Source organism: Pseudogymnoascus verrucosus (genome assembly GCF_001662655.1).
Source record: "Pseudogymnoascus verrucosus strain UAMH 10579 unplaced genomic scaffold scaffold_44, whole genome shotgun sequence".
Taxonomy (NCBI): Eukaryota; Fungi; Ascomycota; class Leotiomycetes; order Thelebolales; family Thelebolaceae; genus Pseudogymnoascus; species Pseudogymnoascus verrucosus.
The window spans coordinates 197,199-213,336 of record NW_017263695.1 but is presented as its reverse complement, the minus strand read 5'-3'; the positions used below and the strand labels follow the sequence as shown (position 1 = coordinate 213,336).

The window sequence follows — 16,138 nt, the reverse complement described above, 5'->3', positions numbered from 1 at the left end:
GAAGGAGCATGAGTAAAGGGAAGGGCGAACTAGTCCATATTGGGAAGTGGATTCTTCCGTGTCCCTACTACAGTATAACCTTAAGTCGCGACTCCGCGAAACATCCAACTGAGAGTGTCGCGGTGCTCAACGCCCAATCTGGCCGGAACATACAGCGACTTGCACAGGACCTAAGCATTGCGCAGCATATCATACGGGTCTCTTCATCTGGACTCGCTGGGCGTACTTCCGCGCATGGTCTCCCGCCATGGCGCCCGAACAACATCAAGCCTCTTCCTCGGTTGCGCCTCCGAATTCGACCACGGCGACGACGGCGGCGACAGAAAGCGCCATCGATCTTCCTCACCGACGGAAGGCGCCGCCGAGGCCAGCAGTCGCTGAGAAATATGCGACGCGCGATCTTCTGCACAGCGCGGCGCTGATTAAGGTCCAGCAGAATGCGAAGGAGACGTTCAATCGGAAACTGGGTGAGGTGCAGGACTACACGGATATACGGACACAGTATCGCAAATGGTTTCCGCCGAGTCGACTGTACGGAGAAGGATACAATGGGTTTGGGAATGGACACACAGATGAGCCCGTACCGTCGGTGCTGTATCCTGTGTCGAAAATCCGCGCTGGGAATAAGCGCACCCCGATGCTGCGAGTCAAGCGCAAGGACTTGAACCAGCAGGCCGAGCAAGTTGAAGAGCTGATACCGATACGACTTGATGTCGACTGGGAGAAGATTAAGCTGCGCGACACGTTCACGTGGAACCTTCACGACCGGGTGGTGCCAATGAAGTTATTCGCTGAGCAACTGGTCGAAGATTTTGGCGTGGAAGGCCCTGCGGCCGACCACGTCCTCGACATGGTTATGCGCCAGATCTACGACCAGCTCGCGGATTTCTGCCCACCTGTATACATCGAAGAGGACGCGCTGGACCCAGAACTTCCGTATTTGGCATACAAGAATGACGAGATGCGGATCCTGATCAAGCTGAACATAACGATTGGCCAACATACATTGGTGGACCAATTCGAATGGGACGTCAACAACCCTCTAAACTCTCCCGAAGAATTCGCGCTCTCCATGTCCCGCGAACTATCCCTCTCCGGCGAATTCACAACCGCAATCGCGCACTGCATCCGCGAGCAATCCCAACTCTTCACCAAATCCCTCTACATCGTCGGCTACCCCTTCGACGGCCGCCCCGTCGAGGACTCCGACCTCGTCGCCGCCTTCCTCCCCACACCCCTCCCCTCCGCCTTCCGCCCCCACCAACAAGCGCGCGAATACGCGCCCTTCCTGTACGAGATGAAGGAGACAGACCTCGAGAAGAACGAAGTCATATTCTCGCGCGAACAGCGCCGCCAAAAGCGCTCCGTCAACCGCCGCGGCGGCCCAACACTCCCAGACCTCAAGGACAGACAACGCACTGTCCGCACCCTCACCGTATCTTCCGTCCTCCCCGGCGCCGCTGAAACGATCGAGGAGAGCCGGATCTTCAAGCGCGTCAGCGGCCTCACCGGTCGCGGTAAGCGCGGCGCCGCAGGCCCAAGCGGTGGTGTCGACGGCATCTCCGAATCAGAAGATAGCGATGACAGCGTACCTGAATCGCCCGCACCGAACCAGCTACAAGGCACCCTACGTACGCGCAACATGCGCGGCGCCGCCACAGCCGCCCAACAACGCATGGCGAACCAAGGCCGCTCCGAAACCCCCGAAGCAATCCTGCACCACCACGAGACGCGCACCTCAGCACGACGCTTCGGCGGCGGACGCGACGCGCGCGACGAGTCGCCCGACGGTCCGGTGAGCTTCATCATCAAGCTTAAGATCGGGAAGGAGAAGCTGCGGCAGTACCTCCGCGATCGGAAGGCGGCGACGACGAAGCCGCTGAGCCAGCATAGTAGGAGCCAGAGTAATGTGTCGGGATTGGGGACGCCGGCGAGGGGGAGCATGGGTCCGCCTTCTACGCCAGGGTTGCAGAATCAGCAGCTCGGTGGTGGGGCGGCGCAGACGACGACCCCGGGGCCGCCGCCGGGGCCGGTGATGAATGCGCAAGTGGGGAGGGTGGATGCGCCGCCGCCGCCGGGGCAGGGGCAGAGTTTGCCTGCGCCTGTGAGTTTTACCTACTTACCCCTTTTAACTCCCCAGTTTCTAGGTCCCCATTAATGATATAATTGCATCTACTGACACCATCTATAGCCTCCACCACCAGCATGGCTCATATCCGGCCTCCAAGGCCTGCAGCAGACCTACACGCAAGACCGCTTCGAGGGGATGATGCGCTACTTCGCCGTCGACGCCACGACCGAGATGCCCGTCCCCCCTGCTGAGGCAGAGACCTCGAATAACGTCAAGTACATGTGGTTCCCGCGTATCCGCTGCAGCGATTGCCCGGGGAAATTGTATACCCCTGGCCCTGGGATGTCGGTCGAGGGGTTTGAGGTCCATTTGAGGAATCGGCAGCATAGGGAGAGGGTGGATGCAAGGACGGGGGGGGCGTGATGTGATGTGGGTAGTGGAAAAGGGATAAGGGGGGAGGGGTAGGAAATTGGGGAGGCGGGGGGGTAAGATGGTGGTGATGGGATAGGGATTGGAGTTGCACAGCGAGCGCTGCGGTGCTGGCTGGCTGGCTTGCCTTGGGGGAGTTTTAATTTTACTGGTAACTCTTGCGCGTTTTGTTGTAGAATAGGATCGGTGGGGGGCGAGCGGTGTCTTAGTTACTGGAGAGATGGATACGAGGGCTTTATTTTATTTTTACATTGTTTATGTGTATACAAACTCTGTACTTCTGGCGGTTGGCTTGGAACACTAGCTATGGGGGGTTGAAAAGGAGAAGGATATAACAGATTCATGGGAATTATTGGGGGTTTATTTGCTATGAAATATCAATGTTTGGCTTGTAGAATGCCTGATGACCACGTTGACTCCCTACCCCGTCAATACCATACCAGCATCCTATCCGCAGTCCCGGTCCCCGTCAGCGGTGGAAGGGGAGAGAAGGAAGGAGGTTGCTGGTGACAGTCACGTGTTCGCTTATCACCGGGTAGCCTAACGTGGTTAGGACTAACGGCGTCATTTGTTTGGTGTGGTAACTTTTATGGTTGTGACCTTGGTTAAATCGCCGTTTTGCGGGTAAGGGGATGCAAGGAACGGAGGCGGCGCGGGGGGGGGGCGAACACGAATATTTTTGGGAAAATTAAAGATGAATATTTTTTATTAAGGGTTTAGAGATGGTGAGAGTAAGAGAAGAGAGATGTGTATTTTTTGGGGGAATTTATGAGGAGAGCGTGGTGATGGAGGGATGCGGGGAGGGTTTGGGTGGGAGGACCCCTTTTTGAGGGGGATCTGGGGGGGCGGGGATGGGAGGTTTATAGAGGCTGAGAATGGGATGTAGGAGGGAGATGGTAAAGCGTAGAGCTGTGGAGTTATGATATAAGACTGTTCGTGCAGTAGTATGAAGACTGAACTGTATGCGTTGAGGGAGAGAGTGCTGACAGCTCCCCTGACCGCCGTGACCCCTATGCTTCGCCCCCCTCGACAACAATATATAATTCCCGCCATTTCTTTCGTATTTCTCATGTGTACACACAATAATAAATTCTAGATGCCTGGATTAATCTCATATAACAATATGTGCCGTACACCGCCTATAAATCTATACGCGTTGAAGGACAGCGAGGTCATACCGACTTCCCCCCCTACCACGACCCCTATGCTCCCCCCCCTCGAACAACATGCCATATTCCTAATTCCCTCCCTCCCCCTTATACTTCCCCACACATACCTATACTCATCCTCTTCCCCCTCGCCGTCGCTCCCCAACGAGTACACGAAATCCCCCCATCGTCGCCATCCTCTCCAGCCCTTCACGCGTTGTTTCCCCAGCTCGGGGGTGGTGGAGTGGAAAGTTCGATGGGGCAAGCGAGAGCGGGATGGACGGCGGGGCGGGTCTTGCTTCTCTGCCTGCCCTCTCCAACCAATCCCCGCCCAGTTCAGTCCGGACTAGCGCCTTTCCACGGCAGCGAGCGAGCCAGAGAAGTAGTAAGTAGTGGTAAGTAGTAGCAGAGCCACTATGCCTGCTCTTTTAAGATCTGCCTCCCTCGCCCGCCCACATTTTCCCTTCTCCCTCCCTCCCTCCCTCCCATGTACGAGAACGCGAATTCACAACAAACCCGCCCGGCCACCAGCAACAACCACGATTTTCGCGATTTTTCTCATCGCCCAGGGAAGACACGCAAGGGCGGAGAAGTGAAAGAGCGCGATAGTGGGCGCGAGGTGAACGCGTCGAAGAGCCGCTTCCGTAAGTGTTCTGCCAACCCCCCACACACACGAGGGCGCCCCCGGTTCGATTTGCCAGCTTTGTCCACAGCGGTGACAGCTTTGGATTTTTCCAACCTGCGCGCGAGAAAAACAGGCCCTTTCAAATAAAACTGTGAATCAATTCCAGAATCACTTGCAGAGTAGCAGTTTGCTCTGCACCCTGCAGGATATAAAGTTCTCATAAAGTTTTTGGTGAAAGAGTGACGCGCTAACCTCCGGTTCGAGAGACAGATTGAAGGGCGCTGCACGGCGACAACACAACACCGCGGCCTGCGGGCGCTGATACGATGGTAGGTGATGGGTGATGGGATTGGGGATTGTGGGGTGTGCTGGGCTAATGCGGGTTAGGTGCTCTTTAAGAGGAAACCGGTGCAGTATGTCACCACGCCTACGATTACGGATGATGATACCGAGGTAAGAGCTTCTTTCTCTCGCCTGGCTTTCCCGGCTGGCTCCTCGCGATACTCCTGCTCGGTGAGACTGACACGCGCGTAGGTGTGGGTGATTCCACAGACGGGAGAGGTATTCACAGAGTATGAGATCTATCTGAACCGGTAAGGGATTTCGCCTGTCTGACGCAGCCACCCCAGCTATTCTAACACAACCAATCCACAGCATGGACTTCTACAAGCAGCGCCGATTCATATGCCAAATAACGGGACACTCGGGACTCAACTTCTTCGAGGCGCTAAAGAGCGAACTGGCTGGTGCGGAGGAGGTCGAGCAGGCGTTCCCTATTGCCCTCAAGGGCCCGATTCTCCGACGTGTGCAGTTCCAGACGATCTCACGAATTGATAACCTGGTGGACCTCATATATGACGAATTTAAGAAGGATTACTATCCCGGCGAGGTGGTAATGGTACATGTGGTCAGCGGCGAGCGCTTGACGGGTGTGGTGCGGGACAAGACGCGGTTTGGCAACAAGGTGCTGCCCAATGGCACGGTTAGCCCTGCTTTCTCGAGATACTTTGTCAGCCTGGACAATCGGCCGTTTGAGGAGGCAGTGGTGGACGACGACCATATTACACGCGATCGCAAAATCTTCACGAAGCAGGTCTTGCGCTCGTTCATCAAGAAGACGGTTACGAGGGAGGCTTGGACGGGTGCGCCATGGCTGGTGAAGCCTGACGTCGCCGAGACATATCATATCGACACTCGAGTACCCCAGCACCTGAAATACGAGAGCCACGCGGCTGAGAGGAAACAGAAACATCAGCAGAAGAAGAATGGTCCGGACTTTGATGGGATGGTTGGCGTGTTCCCCGGCAACAACCCGAAACTACCGGAACTGAAACCAGCGCCCAAGAGCCATAAGAGCAAGCAACTACAGGGACAATTAGCGAAGAGCAAGCAGCCTATGACCTTGAACCCTACGCCTCAGATGCCGGCTCAGCAGCTACACCGCGCCTTACCACAGCACCAGTTCCAAGCGCACGGATTTTACCCCAATGGAAATGGTACCCCGCCTACGAATGGACAGTACACCAACTTCCACAACTCGACTTTCTCGTTCCCGCCTATGCAGCAGCTACCGATACAACCGCCTCCGCCACCTCCGATTAAATACCCCATTGAGGATCTGCAGATTGCGCCGAGGAAGGAGGATATACTTAAACGACCACCGCTGAAGTTCTTTTCAGAGAATACCCCTGTACCTGTCGAAGACCACCCGGCAAAGGATAATGGGATTCTCATGGAGTCTATGGGACCTCTGTTGGAGACCTGGGACACTTTGAACGTATACTGCGAGATTTTCAAGCTCGACTCTTTCACCTTCGACGACTTCGTCGAGGCAATGCAGATCACCTCTGAGGATGTCGAGTGTGAGCTCTTTGTGGAGATCCACTGCGCGACCTTGAAGCTACTTGCCGATTCCGAGAGCGACGGCGGGAAGGTCCAGATCCAACTCCCCGAGAGTGATAGCGATAGCGAAGACGAGGACGACGAAAACGACGAAAGCGCCATCCAGACGCCGACCCCAGAGCCGGAACCGAAGCCCAAGGGAAGAGCCACGCGCAGCAGTCTAGCCAAGCTCGAGGCGGAAGCTCTGAAGGCCGAGGCGGAGCGCAGTCCTACTCCCGAGGAGAAGAAGTTGCACTTAGCCGATGAGATGTTGGAGGACGTGGATTGGCTAGAGAAGCTACGGAAGCGCGATTTCAAGAATGGCGGATGGGAGATTGTGGTCGTTGGGTTGCTGTACCAACTCGCGAAGTTCCCGAGGTTCGAGAAGCGGTGCGAGGAGCTGCTGCAGAGCCTTGCGCCGGTCGATGAGGAACCTAGCGTCGAGACTGCGAGGTTGAGGTATGCGGGGATCGATATCAACCTGAGGATTAAGATCTTGCAGATTATTTGCATGCTTACTATGGAGACGAAGGCTATTCGTGGGTTCATGGAGGAGTGTAGCGAGCAGATGACGAGCTTCCGCAAGGAGAAGATCAAATGGCAGCGCGATCGGAAGATAGCGTGAGTACTTACTTGAGACTTGATATTAATGAGTTGCTAACTTTATTATAGGCTGGAGGAGCTGCGTCTGCTGAATGAGGAAAGGAAGGTCCTCCTTCCTGCTAACACCCTTCCATTAGAGGAGCCAGAGGCCAAGGTCAACGGCGACACCAAGATGACCACCCCTGAAGAGCCCGAAGTAGAAGAGGACTCCACAGTCGATACCGACGAGGACATCCATCTCGGCCGCTCCCTCCGCCGCGGCAACGACCGAGCTGCCGAGCGCCAACGCAAGCGCGAATTAGAGCAAGAGCGCCGCGAGAAAGCCGAAGCCGCAGCCAAGATGCCAAAGCAATCAAAGCAGTTCACCAAGCTCCTCAAGGACATCCAGAAGAAACAGGACACGATCAAGCAGTGCGAAGAAGAGATCGCGGTCATCGACAACGACCTCCGCGAAGCCGACTGCCCGCGCACACGCTGCTTGGGTAAGGACCGCTTCTGGAATAGATACTACTGGTTTGAGCGCAACGGAATGCCATATGCCGGTCTGCCTAATAGCTCTACCGCCGATGCCGGGTACGCGAATGGCTGTCTCTGGGTCCAGGGCCCGGATCCGCTCGAGCGCGAGGGATACATCGATATGCCTGCTGCCTGGCAAGCCGAGTACCGCAAGCAATTCGACGTCAGCGTGCCCGAGCGGAAACGCGCAGAGGAGGGCGCGACGAGCGTGTTCGATGCGAAGGAGTGGGCCTACTACGACGACGCGGAGAGTGTGGACGGCTTACTCGCCTGGCTTGATCCTCGGGGCGTCAACGAACTCAAACTCCAGAAGGAAATCAAGCTATTCGAAGACAAGATCAAAGCCCACATGATCGCACGCAGAGAGTACCTCGCCCCTGTCCCCGCGGCGAGCGAGGAGCCGAGCCAGGATGAGGGGAGGAAACGCGTTTCGGCAAGACAGACGAAGGTGTTGCAGCAGGCGAGGGAGACGTATAGGTGTCTTGCGTGGCGGAATGGGATGGCGGTGGAGGAGTTGGGCCATTTGCATTCGGAGCAGCCGAGGGTGAGGAGGCCGACTAAGAAGGGGGCTGTGGTGGAGGGGGGAGAGGGGAAGGGGAAGAAGGAGAGGGGGGGGAGGAGGGATAGGTAGGGGGGTGTGTGATATACGGATGGGTGGATGGGTTGTTTAAAGACGTGCATTTTTTTGGGGGATGTTTGATCTTGGAGTTCTTGCGATGGCATTGTTGCGGGTGGGAGGGGGCGTGGGATTAGATAGATAGATGGGGGGTAGAGTGGTTGAAGTACTGTCACTCATAATGGCATGTATGTTGCTGTATGGTACGTTTCTTTGTGTGATGAATGTGAATAGTGAGTGTGCTTGTGCGATCGGCGCAATTCGTATATACAACTGCTGAATTGGGGTTTATTATCTAGAGTAGTAAGTATATCGTAAACATCATTTATTCCATATCTACTCTCTACGTCGTGGTTGCTGATGTGAAGTGCACGTAAACTACATCTCCGTCCGCGACGAGGCTAAACTAACCACAACCACCCTCTCGGCTCCAGCACCTCACCACCCCAACATCATCATCAATCAATTCCATCAATCATCCACCACTACAAATACCCCCCATCCATCTCATCCCATCTCCATCTCTTACTCCTACTTCTATTCATCTATATACCATCCATCTATCCCTCACACCCCAGCGTACCTTGCGCGTCGTTCGCAAATTCGTCCATTGCGACCGCGCGACCGGCCACCAAGGCGCCGCCACAGCACTGCGAAAGCCACACTACTTACCCCGGTAGGCGAGCCACAGCCTCGCGACGTCAGGACGTCAATCGACGCAGGAGCGCAAAAAAGGGACGAGGGTTTGTGAAGTGAGCACGAAGAGGGGTGTTTATATTTTTTGAGAGCAGGATTATTGGGAATATACAATTATTATGGCGGAGACGAAGAAAGGTGTGTGCTTTCCTCCCAGCTGCGCATGTGCTCCCCCAGCCACCCGCGGCTGGATTGAAAGGAGATGCGCCGCGGTGCTGTGATATGGTATAAGAGGAATAGATGTTAATTGGTGCTATGGCAGATTCGAGCGCGCCAGTAGGCTCAGATGAGGAGACCACGGTGAAAGTTACGCCAAGGAAGGAGATCCGACCGAATGGGACGATTAAGTTGAAGAGGCCTGCGCCAAAACATAATAAGCCCGGGAACTGGAGGGATGGGAGTGTAGTCGATGGTTCGTCCACCCTCCCCCGTGGATAATTGTCAAGTAGTGTGGTGTTGGTGGAGAGATAGGCTAACAAGTATGGTGCGCAGATGATAAAAAGAAAGGCACCGACTCCCCCTCCACCAACTCGGGCGCCTCACCAGGACCGGTGGTCAATCAGCTCGATGATAGTACGCGCGATACCTTTGCGACGGGGCGGCCGCTGGAGGATAGTCCCGAGACGAGCCTGTGTAAGCACTGCAAGAAGAGCGTGCTGAAGAGCGCGAGGAAGACGCATATTGAGAAGTGTCTCGCCGACAAAAAAGAGGCTGCGCGGAAGCGGAAAGAAGCTAAAGAGCGAGCCGCGCGACGGAAGGAGGAGGAGGGCGCTGCGGCTGACGAGGGGGGAGGGGAGAAAGTGAAGAAGGTGAAGGAGAAGAAGGAGAAGAAGGAGAAGGGGCTGGAGAAGAAGGAGAAGGTCGATGCGGAGGGGGATACGGCGATGGGAAATAATGCGGAGGGGGAGGAGGATGATGATGACCCTGAACCGAGCGCGTCGCCGGAGGTGGTGAAGAAGACGCCGGCGGGGTTGAAGAGCGCGAAGAAGACGGCGGGGAAGAAGAGTGAGGAGGGGGGGGAGAAGAAGCAGGGGAAGAAGAGGAAGGCGGAGGGGGATGCAGAGAAGATGCCTAAGCAGAAGAAGAAGAAGGATGAGCCAAAGGCGAAGATTGTTAAGGCGAAAGGTATGTTGTTCCTGACTCTGTGGATCTGAGGGGAGTGGAGAGAGGCTAATTGGAAATAGTTCCGGTGGATGTGGAGAGGCAGTGTGGTGTCATCACACCTAATGGTGTTCCTTGTGCTAGGTCACTGACGTGCAAATCGCATTCTATGGGCGCTAAGCGCGCGGTCCCCGGCCGTTCTCTACCATACGACATGCTCCTCGCAGCCTACCAGAAGAAGAACCAAGCCAAACAGCAAAGTACGTCCCCTTCCCCCCCTCCCCCCATCACACCCACTAACCCCCGCCCCCGCAGAAGCAGCAATCGACGCCAACGCCCCCCTCGAAGACGAAGACGACGCCAACGCCGGCCCCATCGACTCCGACGAAGAAACCGCGCTGGTGATGTCCGCGCTCTCAAAATGGAACCCCCAGCCCTACCTCCCGCAACCGGTGCTGATGCCGATTAAACGCCAGTACCAGCTTGCGAGGCTACGGGAGCAGCTTGATAATGCGACGAGTGGGGGGACGGTGAATATTTTTAGGGTCGCGAGGAGGGATGCCGTGGTGCCGGAGGTGGGGGAGGAGGATGCGGTGGGGGAGAGAGATGAGGGGTTTTCGTTGGGGAGGAGGGTGGGGAGTGGGTTTGGGGGGTCGGGGAGGAGGCCGGAGGTTGTGGTGGGGAGGTGAGGGAGGTGAGGGAGGTGAGGGGGGGTGGGGGGTGGATGGTGGGTGCTGGGTACTGGAGTTTTTGGATTTGACGGACTCGAGATAGGCTGCTGGGAGGTCTGGATGGATGGGTGTTTGGGGGGGGTTTACTGCGGCGTTGGGGAGGGGATCTGGGATACCCGCTTCATATAGGCATGGGATGGATTTGGTCATTGTACTATAGTCCAAGCATTCACGAGTTTTCTGGATATGGTGGTTCAGTATTTTGATATTGCTTGGAGTGTAGTCTCCATATGTGTGCGGCCTCTCCATACGTGCCCTCTCCGTATGTGCACTGGCCTGCTCCTTTGATAAAACTACAACTTGCTCTCTCGAATAGAAGTCATAATGCCTAGTGCCAGCGGTGATAACCCAGTTCTCAGCGGATGTGTTCGCATTCTCATCTCGAAGTAGTTTGATATCATGACCTATGTCAGTTCCTCAGATCACTTGCACGAGGACATACCATCCCCACCATCACCCCTCAGCCATCCTCCTACTTAACCTCGTCTTCATCAGACAGCCCAATGAAGGGTATAAACAGTTACTCGAACCTCTTTATTCGCCGACCTGTACGACCTCTAACTTCTTCCAAACCGTCCGTGAAATAATTACACTTGGTCACACTTGACTTGCCTTCCCCCCACCATGTCATCCGCTTTGCTGTAGCCTACAACAAACCGGGCAAACATGGTGTGGAAAATGCAAATCAAGTTTGTCGAAGCACAAGTATCTCGACGGATGGAAGGAGGGGATTAGAGGGCATACAAGGCAGCGGATGAGCGAGATAGGACGGCTGGTTACATCCTCCATCGGGTGTCTGACGGGGTCGAAAACTCGATCGGTAAGAAGGATCCAAGGAGTCAGTCCTTTGAAGGGTCTAAAGAGCCACCCAAACCCACGCACTTTCCCACTTATAGCTATCTCTATAACCCCAAACGTTTCCGTGGAAATAATTACACTCAGTCACACTCCACCCGCCTGTCCCCCACCATGTCATCCGCTTTGCTGTAGCCTACAACAAACCGGACAAACATGGTACGGGACAGGCGCGTAAAGTTTGACGAAGCAAAGCACAATTGTCTCAACAGACAAGAAGCAGAACATAGAAATAGCACAAGTGAGCAACAAGTGGGTGAGCTGAGGCAGATATGAACGTCCTCTCACTGGGTGTCTGACGAGGACGGAAACTCGACCGACAGCAAACTTTCAAGGAGTCCTTTGATGATGAAAGAGAGTTTGATGGATTTTTGTGAGAGGGATGGACTGCGCTGACCTGGCTGGTAGTTGATAAGTGGTGTAGCCCGGACCGGAATTACACTTCCCCCGATCTCAACTTCCACCGCCTCCCAATCGGGCAATATCGGTCTCGACTCGCTGCCTCGTCCTCGAATTCACCTATGCGCCCCCCAGCTCTCTATAATATACCCCTCCTCCACCAAGCCTCTACACCCATATAACCAAACGCCCATCCTACCCTCTAAAGTCCAAGTAAACCACCAAACCGAACCACACGCACCTCACGCCACAGAGAGAGGACAAAGGAAGCGCAACCATGGCGCAGGCGAAACTCATCGACATCTCTGCCCCAGGCGAGAAGCTGAGCGATGAAGACGCGCGCCCGCTGCGCGAAGAGGTCGCGCGGCTGCTGGGGAGGAGTCAGAAGGGGTTTCCGGGGGCGCAACCGGTTAGCTTCTCGAGAAAGCATATTGGGGAGTTGATGAAGCAAGAGTGCGTACCCCCCCCTCACCCCCCTCCCTCCGCTTTCAACCAGGGTCACACTGGACAATTAGATCTGGGAATAAACAGCTAATGGTGGTGGCAATGTAGTTACTACGTCTGCGAAAAGTCCGACGGCCAACGCTACCTCCTCTACTGCACCGCGGACCCCACCAACGGCTCCGAAGCCCACTTCCTCATCGACCGCCGCAACGACTACTGGTACATCCCCAACCTCCACTTCCCTCTCAAAGACGACCCTTCTTTTGCCTCCTTCCACACCAACACTCTCATCGACGGCGAGCTCGTCCTCGACAACCTCCCCACCGGCCTCCGCGCCACCTACCTCGTTTTCGACTGTCTGACTCTCGACCGCAAACCCCTGATCAGCCGGACATTGGATAAACGACTCGCGTATTTCAAGGACGGGGTGTTTGCGCCGTATGAGGAGCTCCTGAGGAGGTTTCCCGAGGAAAAGCCGCATATGCCGTTTGAAGTCCAACTAAAAGATATGCAGCTCCCCTACGGGTTGGAGATGATGTTCCGCGCCGTGCTCCCCGGGCTACCGCATGGAAACGATGGGTTAATCTTCACATGTCGCGGGGCAGCGTATCGGTACGGTACTGACCCCGGGATCCTGAAGTGGAAGCCGGAGAACGAAAACAGTGTAGATTTCTTGATGCGTCTCGATTTCGCGGTCGTCAAAGACGAGTCGGGGAGCTGGACAGACTACGACGCCCTCCCCGTCGTCAAACTCTTCGTCTGGACCGGCGACCGCGGTGAGAAGTGGTACGGCACCCTTCATCTCGAAGAGGGGGAGTGGGAGGATTTGAAGGCGAGGGGGGAGCCGCTGCATGAGCGCGTGGTGGAGTGCTCGATGGATGATAGTGGAAGATGGAGGTTCATGCGGTTTAGGGATGATAAGGATAAGGCGAATCATAGTAGTACGGTGGAGAGTGTTATTGAGAGTATTAGGGATCGCGTGACAGAGGCGGAGCTGATTGGCGCGGCGGGGGAGATTAAGGGAGAGTGGAAGAGGAGACAGGGGTTGAGGGAGGAGGAGGCGAGGAGGGGGATGGGGAAGGGTGCGTAGGAGAGGTGATGGATTGTTTGGAGGCGGGGAGGGGTGGGGGGAGGAGGTTATTTTGATGGGTTTGGGGTGGGATATGTTAGTGGTGATGGCGTTGCGGTCTGGCTTGGGCGTTTTCCCGGCTGTGAATTGCGGTTTAAAAAAGACAAGAACGCAAGTTGTAGACAGCTTCTATATGCGTGTTTCGGGGGTGGTGGGTTGTATTTATATGCGTAGCCTTCATCGAAAAGTAGCTACCTTAAAAGGAAATTTTTATTTGTTCAGATCGGTTCTTTGGGTGTGAAGAAGATGCGACAGACAATTTACAAGTATCAAACATTTGATCTGCACGCACTCACACATACAATAAATCAAAGAGACAAGTTTGTATTCCCATCCTAACTGCAGCCTATGAACGCCGTCCGCCGTCCAGACCAAACACCAGCCTGCACCGACCCACGCAAAAACGATCCAGCTGCACCTAGCCGCCCATCTCCATCTTTTCAATAAACACTTCCCATCTGAACCTTCCAACCCTCAAGCACCGCCGCGAAGATCCGACATTACACGAGCAGCCTTGGTTGAAGGACAGAACGAAATCAGAAAATTTGGTAACTATCATACGTAACTGTATGTTTCTACAAATACACGCCTGTTGTCCGCAATATACTGAGTGCAGAAGGCGACCCTGCATGGGATTAGATCAAGTAGCAGATCAGACCGCAGAAGGCGAGGAGGATGCCAGGGGTGGCGGAGAGAGTGGGCGCGGCGCCGTGGATCGGTGGGAGAGTTTGTCCCGTGGTGGTGTTGTTTGGGCGTGGGATGCCGGTGGCGACGACGGTGGTGTTGTTGCTTGGGTGGGGGACACCGGTGGCGACGATGGTGGTGGGGGGTTGGGCGATTGCGGTGTAGCTGGGGGGACTGGAGGTTGTTAGCTTGTTTCTTTGTGTGGGGGTTGATGGTGGGGAATTGAGGGAGGGTGGTAAAATAGGAATGGTGAAGGAGCGACTGACAAGGTGGCTTCTGAGGCCGGGGGGCTGGGGGGAGAGTAAACAGTAACGTAGGTGGTGGAGAAGCAGTCAACTGCAAAAGGAGTATCGGTAGGGTTTTCAATGACAGTCACCACGGTTGTGTGGGAGTTGGTCAGTGTCTCGGTGGTCATGTCCAAGATGGAGGAATGAACCGAGACAATAGGGGGACCGACGTGAGTCTTGAGAGGGTTTGGGATTGCCTCAGATGCCTCTGAAGAAACCTGGGATACGCCTTCCTTCACTGGAGGGATTGGAACGCTTGGCAGGGTCTCAGTTGTGGTCAAAGTGATTGAGGTGCTGGTGGGGGTATCACTGGGGCTGGGGGAGTGTTAGAGATGATGACGAAGGAAATAAGAAGACAAGAGAAATTGGTACGTACGTGACGGATGGGCGGAGAGGGTTGGCCAGGGGAGTCTCAGTGCTGACGACTGGAGGAATGATTTCCTTGGTGGCAGAAGGCTGCTCGGCACTGTAATGATGTTAGAGAATGTTGGAATTGGGGGTCAGTAAACTTTGTGATCTTACGTAGTGACAGGGACAGGTTCGGTAGAAGCCTCAGAGTGAGCTTCGGCGCTGCTGTACAATGTCAGCTTGTTTCTCAATGATGATTCCAAAGATTGATTTTCCAAGATTGGTTTCCAAAGATCGGAGAACCAGATTGGAGAACCCAAAATTGATTCTCAGGGTTGGTTTCCAAAGATTTGTTTCAAGGATAGATCAGATAAAAGTCTTACCTGGAGGGAGCAACAACAGGAACAGGCTCGCTGGCAACAGGGATCGAAACAAAGGTTGGCTGAACCACGGTGCTGGTGAACGACGGGACAGTCGAGATGATTGGCTTTTCCCCAGTGGAAGTAGAGGCCGTAGAGGCGGCAGATGACACAGTTGGCTGCTCCTCAACAGAAGTAGTGGCAGAAGTAATCTGCTGTCCCTCGGTGTGAGAGTAGAAATGGAAAAGACTGGTCAAGCCATTCAAGCCACCAATGACCTCGGTTGGGAGGGCCAAGGTATGCCCACTGGACAAGGTGTACTTGACTGACTGGTGCACATGGGTGGAGTAAAAGGTATTGACTGAGCTAAACAGAGGTTAGATAAGATAAATATTGGAAGGGGCTGAAACTTACAAGTCTGGGAGAGAAGAAGTGTCGGTGCAATCGACAGTCTCGGTGTCAACCTCGGTGACATGATACTCACTGACCTCGTCGAGGGTGTTGTGGGCGTTGGCAGTGACAGCACCAAAAGCCAGGGCAGCAAGGGTGAGAGCCACGGTAGAGCGCATGTTGACCTTCATGTTGACTTGATGCTGATTAGGTTAATTGATGTTAGTTTCCATTCATCCAGGAAGAAAGGGGTGGGTTGAAGGCTATCATCACAAACTGCAATCTCAACCATCCGTGATTGAGATTGAGATTGTGGTTGGTAACAATAGCAATGGTAATCATAACAAACATATCTTACTTACAGTGATCTTGATTGATTGAATTGGATTGAGTTGTTGTGCAAGGTTGACAGTGTGTTGGTAACGGAGACTGAAGGTTGAAGTTGAAAGGTCCGTACAGATCAATCAACAAGAGAGGTATGAAAGGAATTAAAGGGGGTATGGTAGTTTTTTTTGGAAGTTTGAAAGGAGTTGATGGAGGATTGAAAGAGTGTAAGAGTGTATAAACACAAGTGAAGGGAGAACGTGAGTTTTGAAATTTGATGGTGCTTGTGGAAAGGTAAAAGGAGGAAGTTTGTTTTGGGGGTGGAGGTAAACAATATATAGGGCTGGGGCTCTCGCTTCTTAGACGCGTCTGGTTTCGTCTGGTTTGACTGGATTGGGGTGAAAGGGGGGTTGTTTAATGGAAAGTATCGTCGGGGTACTCTAGGAGCATCCTCTCTCATAAAATAAGGGGGTCGAAGAGGAAATGGTACCTGGGTGGGAAT

General features: G+C 54.4%; 5 protein-coding genes across 5 annotated transcripts; 4 read left to right on the top strand and 1 right to left on the bottom strand.

Moving 5' to 3' along the window:
* The first annotated feature begins 40 nt into the window (after positions 1-40).
* Positions 41-2,889, top strand: SNF5 (SWI/SNF chromatin-remodeling complex subunit). Its single transcript, XM_018277947.2, has 2 exons — positions 41-2,104; positions 2,192-2,889. The coding sequence occupies exons 1-2, from the start codon at positions 248-250 to the stop codon at positions 2,492-2,494; spliced, it is 2,160 nt and encodes a 719-aa protein (XP_018127584.1). The 5' UTR covers positions 41-247; the 3' UTR covers positions 2,495-2,889.
* Positions 2,890-4,092: 1,203 nt separating this feature from the next.
* On the top strand, positions 4,093-7,904 carry VE01_08525 (uncharacterized protein; the record flags this gene model as incomplete). Its single annotated transcript, XM_018277946.2, has 6 exons — positions 4,093-4,292; positions 4,544-4,602; positions 4,661-4,726; positions 4,808-4,866; positions 4,928-6,775; positions 6,827-7,904. Exons 2-6 carry the CDS (start codon positions 4,600-4,602, stop codon positions 7,902-7,904), a joined length of 3,054 nt encoding a protein of 1,017 aa, XP_018127587.1. The 5' UTR covers positions 4,093-4,292; positions 4,544-4,599.
* Positions 7,905-8,331: 427 nt separating this feature from the next.
* Positions 8,332-10,375, top strand: VE01_08524 (uncharacterized protein; the record flags this gene model as incomplete). The annotated part of the gene is made up of 5 exons (XM_018277945.2): positions 8,332-8,723; positions 8,848-8,997; positions 9,078-9,710; positions 9,770-9,946; positions 10,002-10,375. The coding sequence occupies exons 1-5, from the start codon at positions 8,705-8,707 to the stop codon at positions 10,373-10,375; spliced, it is 1,353 nt and encodes a 450-aa protein (XP_018127586.2). The 5' UTR covers positions 8,332-8,704.
* Positions 10,376-11,630: 1,255 nt separating this feature from the next.
* CEG1 (Dcp1p-Dcp2p decapping enzyme complex alpha subunit) lies at positions 11,631-13,205 on the top strand (the record flags this gene model as incomplete). The annotated part of the gene is made up of 2 exons (XM_018277944.2): positions 11,631-12,124; positions 12,224-13,205. Exons 1-2 carry the CDS (start codon positions 11,949-11,951, stop codon positions 13,203-13,205), a joined length of 1,158 nt encoding a protein of 385 aa, XP_018127548.1. The 5' UTR covers positions 11,631-11,948.
* Positions 13,206-13,573: 368 nt separating this feature from the next.
* On the bottom strand, positions 13,574-16,035 carry VE01_08522 (uncharacterized protein). Its single transcript, XM_059463973.1, has 6 exons — positions 15,675-16,035; positions 15,337-15,515; positions 14,947-15,288; positions 14,738-14,788; positions 14,592-14,681; positions 13,574-14,102 (listed from the first exon to the last, which is right to left on the bottom strand). The coding sequence occupies exons 2-6, from the start codon at positions 15,501-15,503 to the stop codon at positions 13,880-13,882; spliced, it is 873 nt and encodes a 290-aa protein (XP_059319455.1). The 5' UTR covers positions 15,504-15,515; positions 15,675-16,035; the 3' UTR covers positions 13,574-13,879.
* Positions 16,036-16,138: the final 103 nt, after the last annotated feature.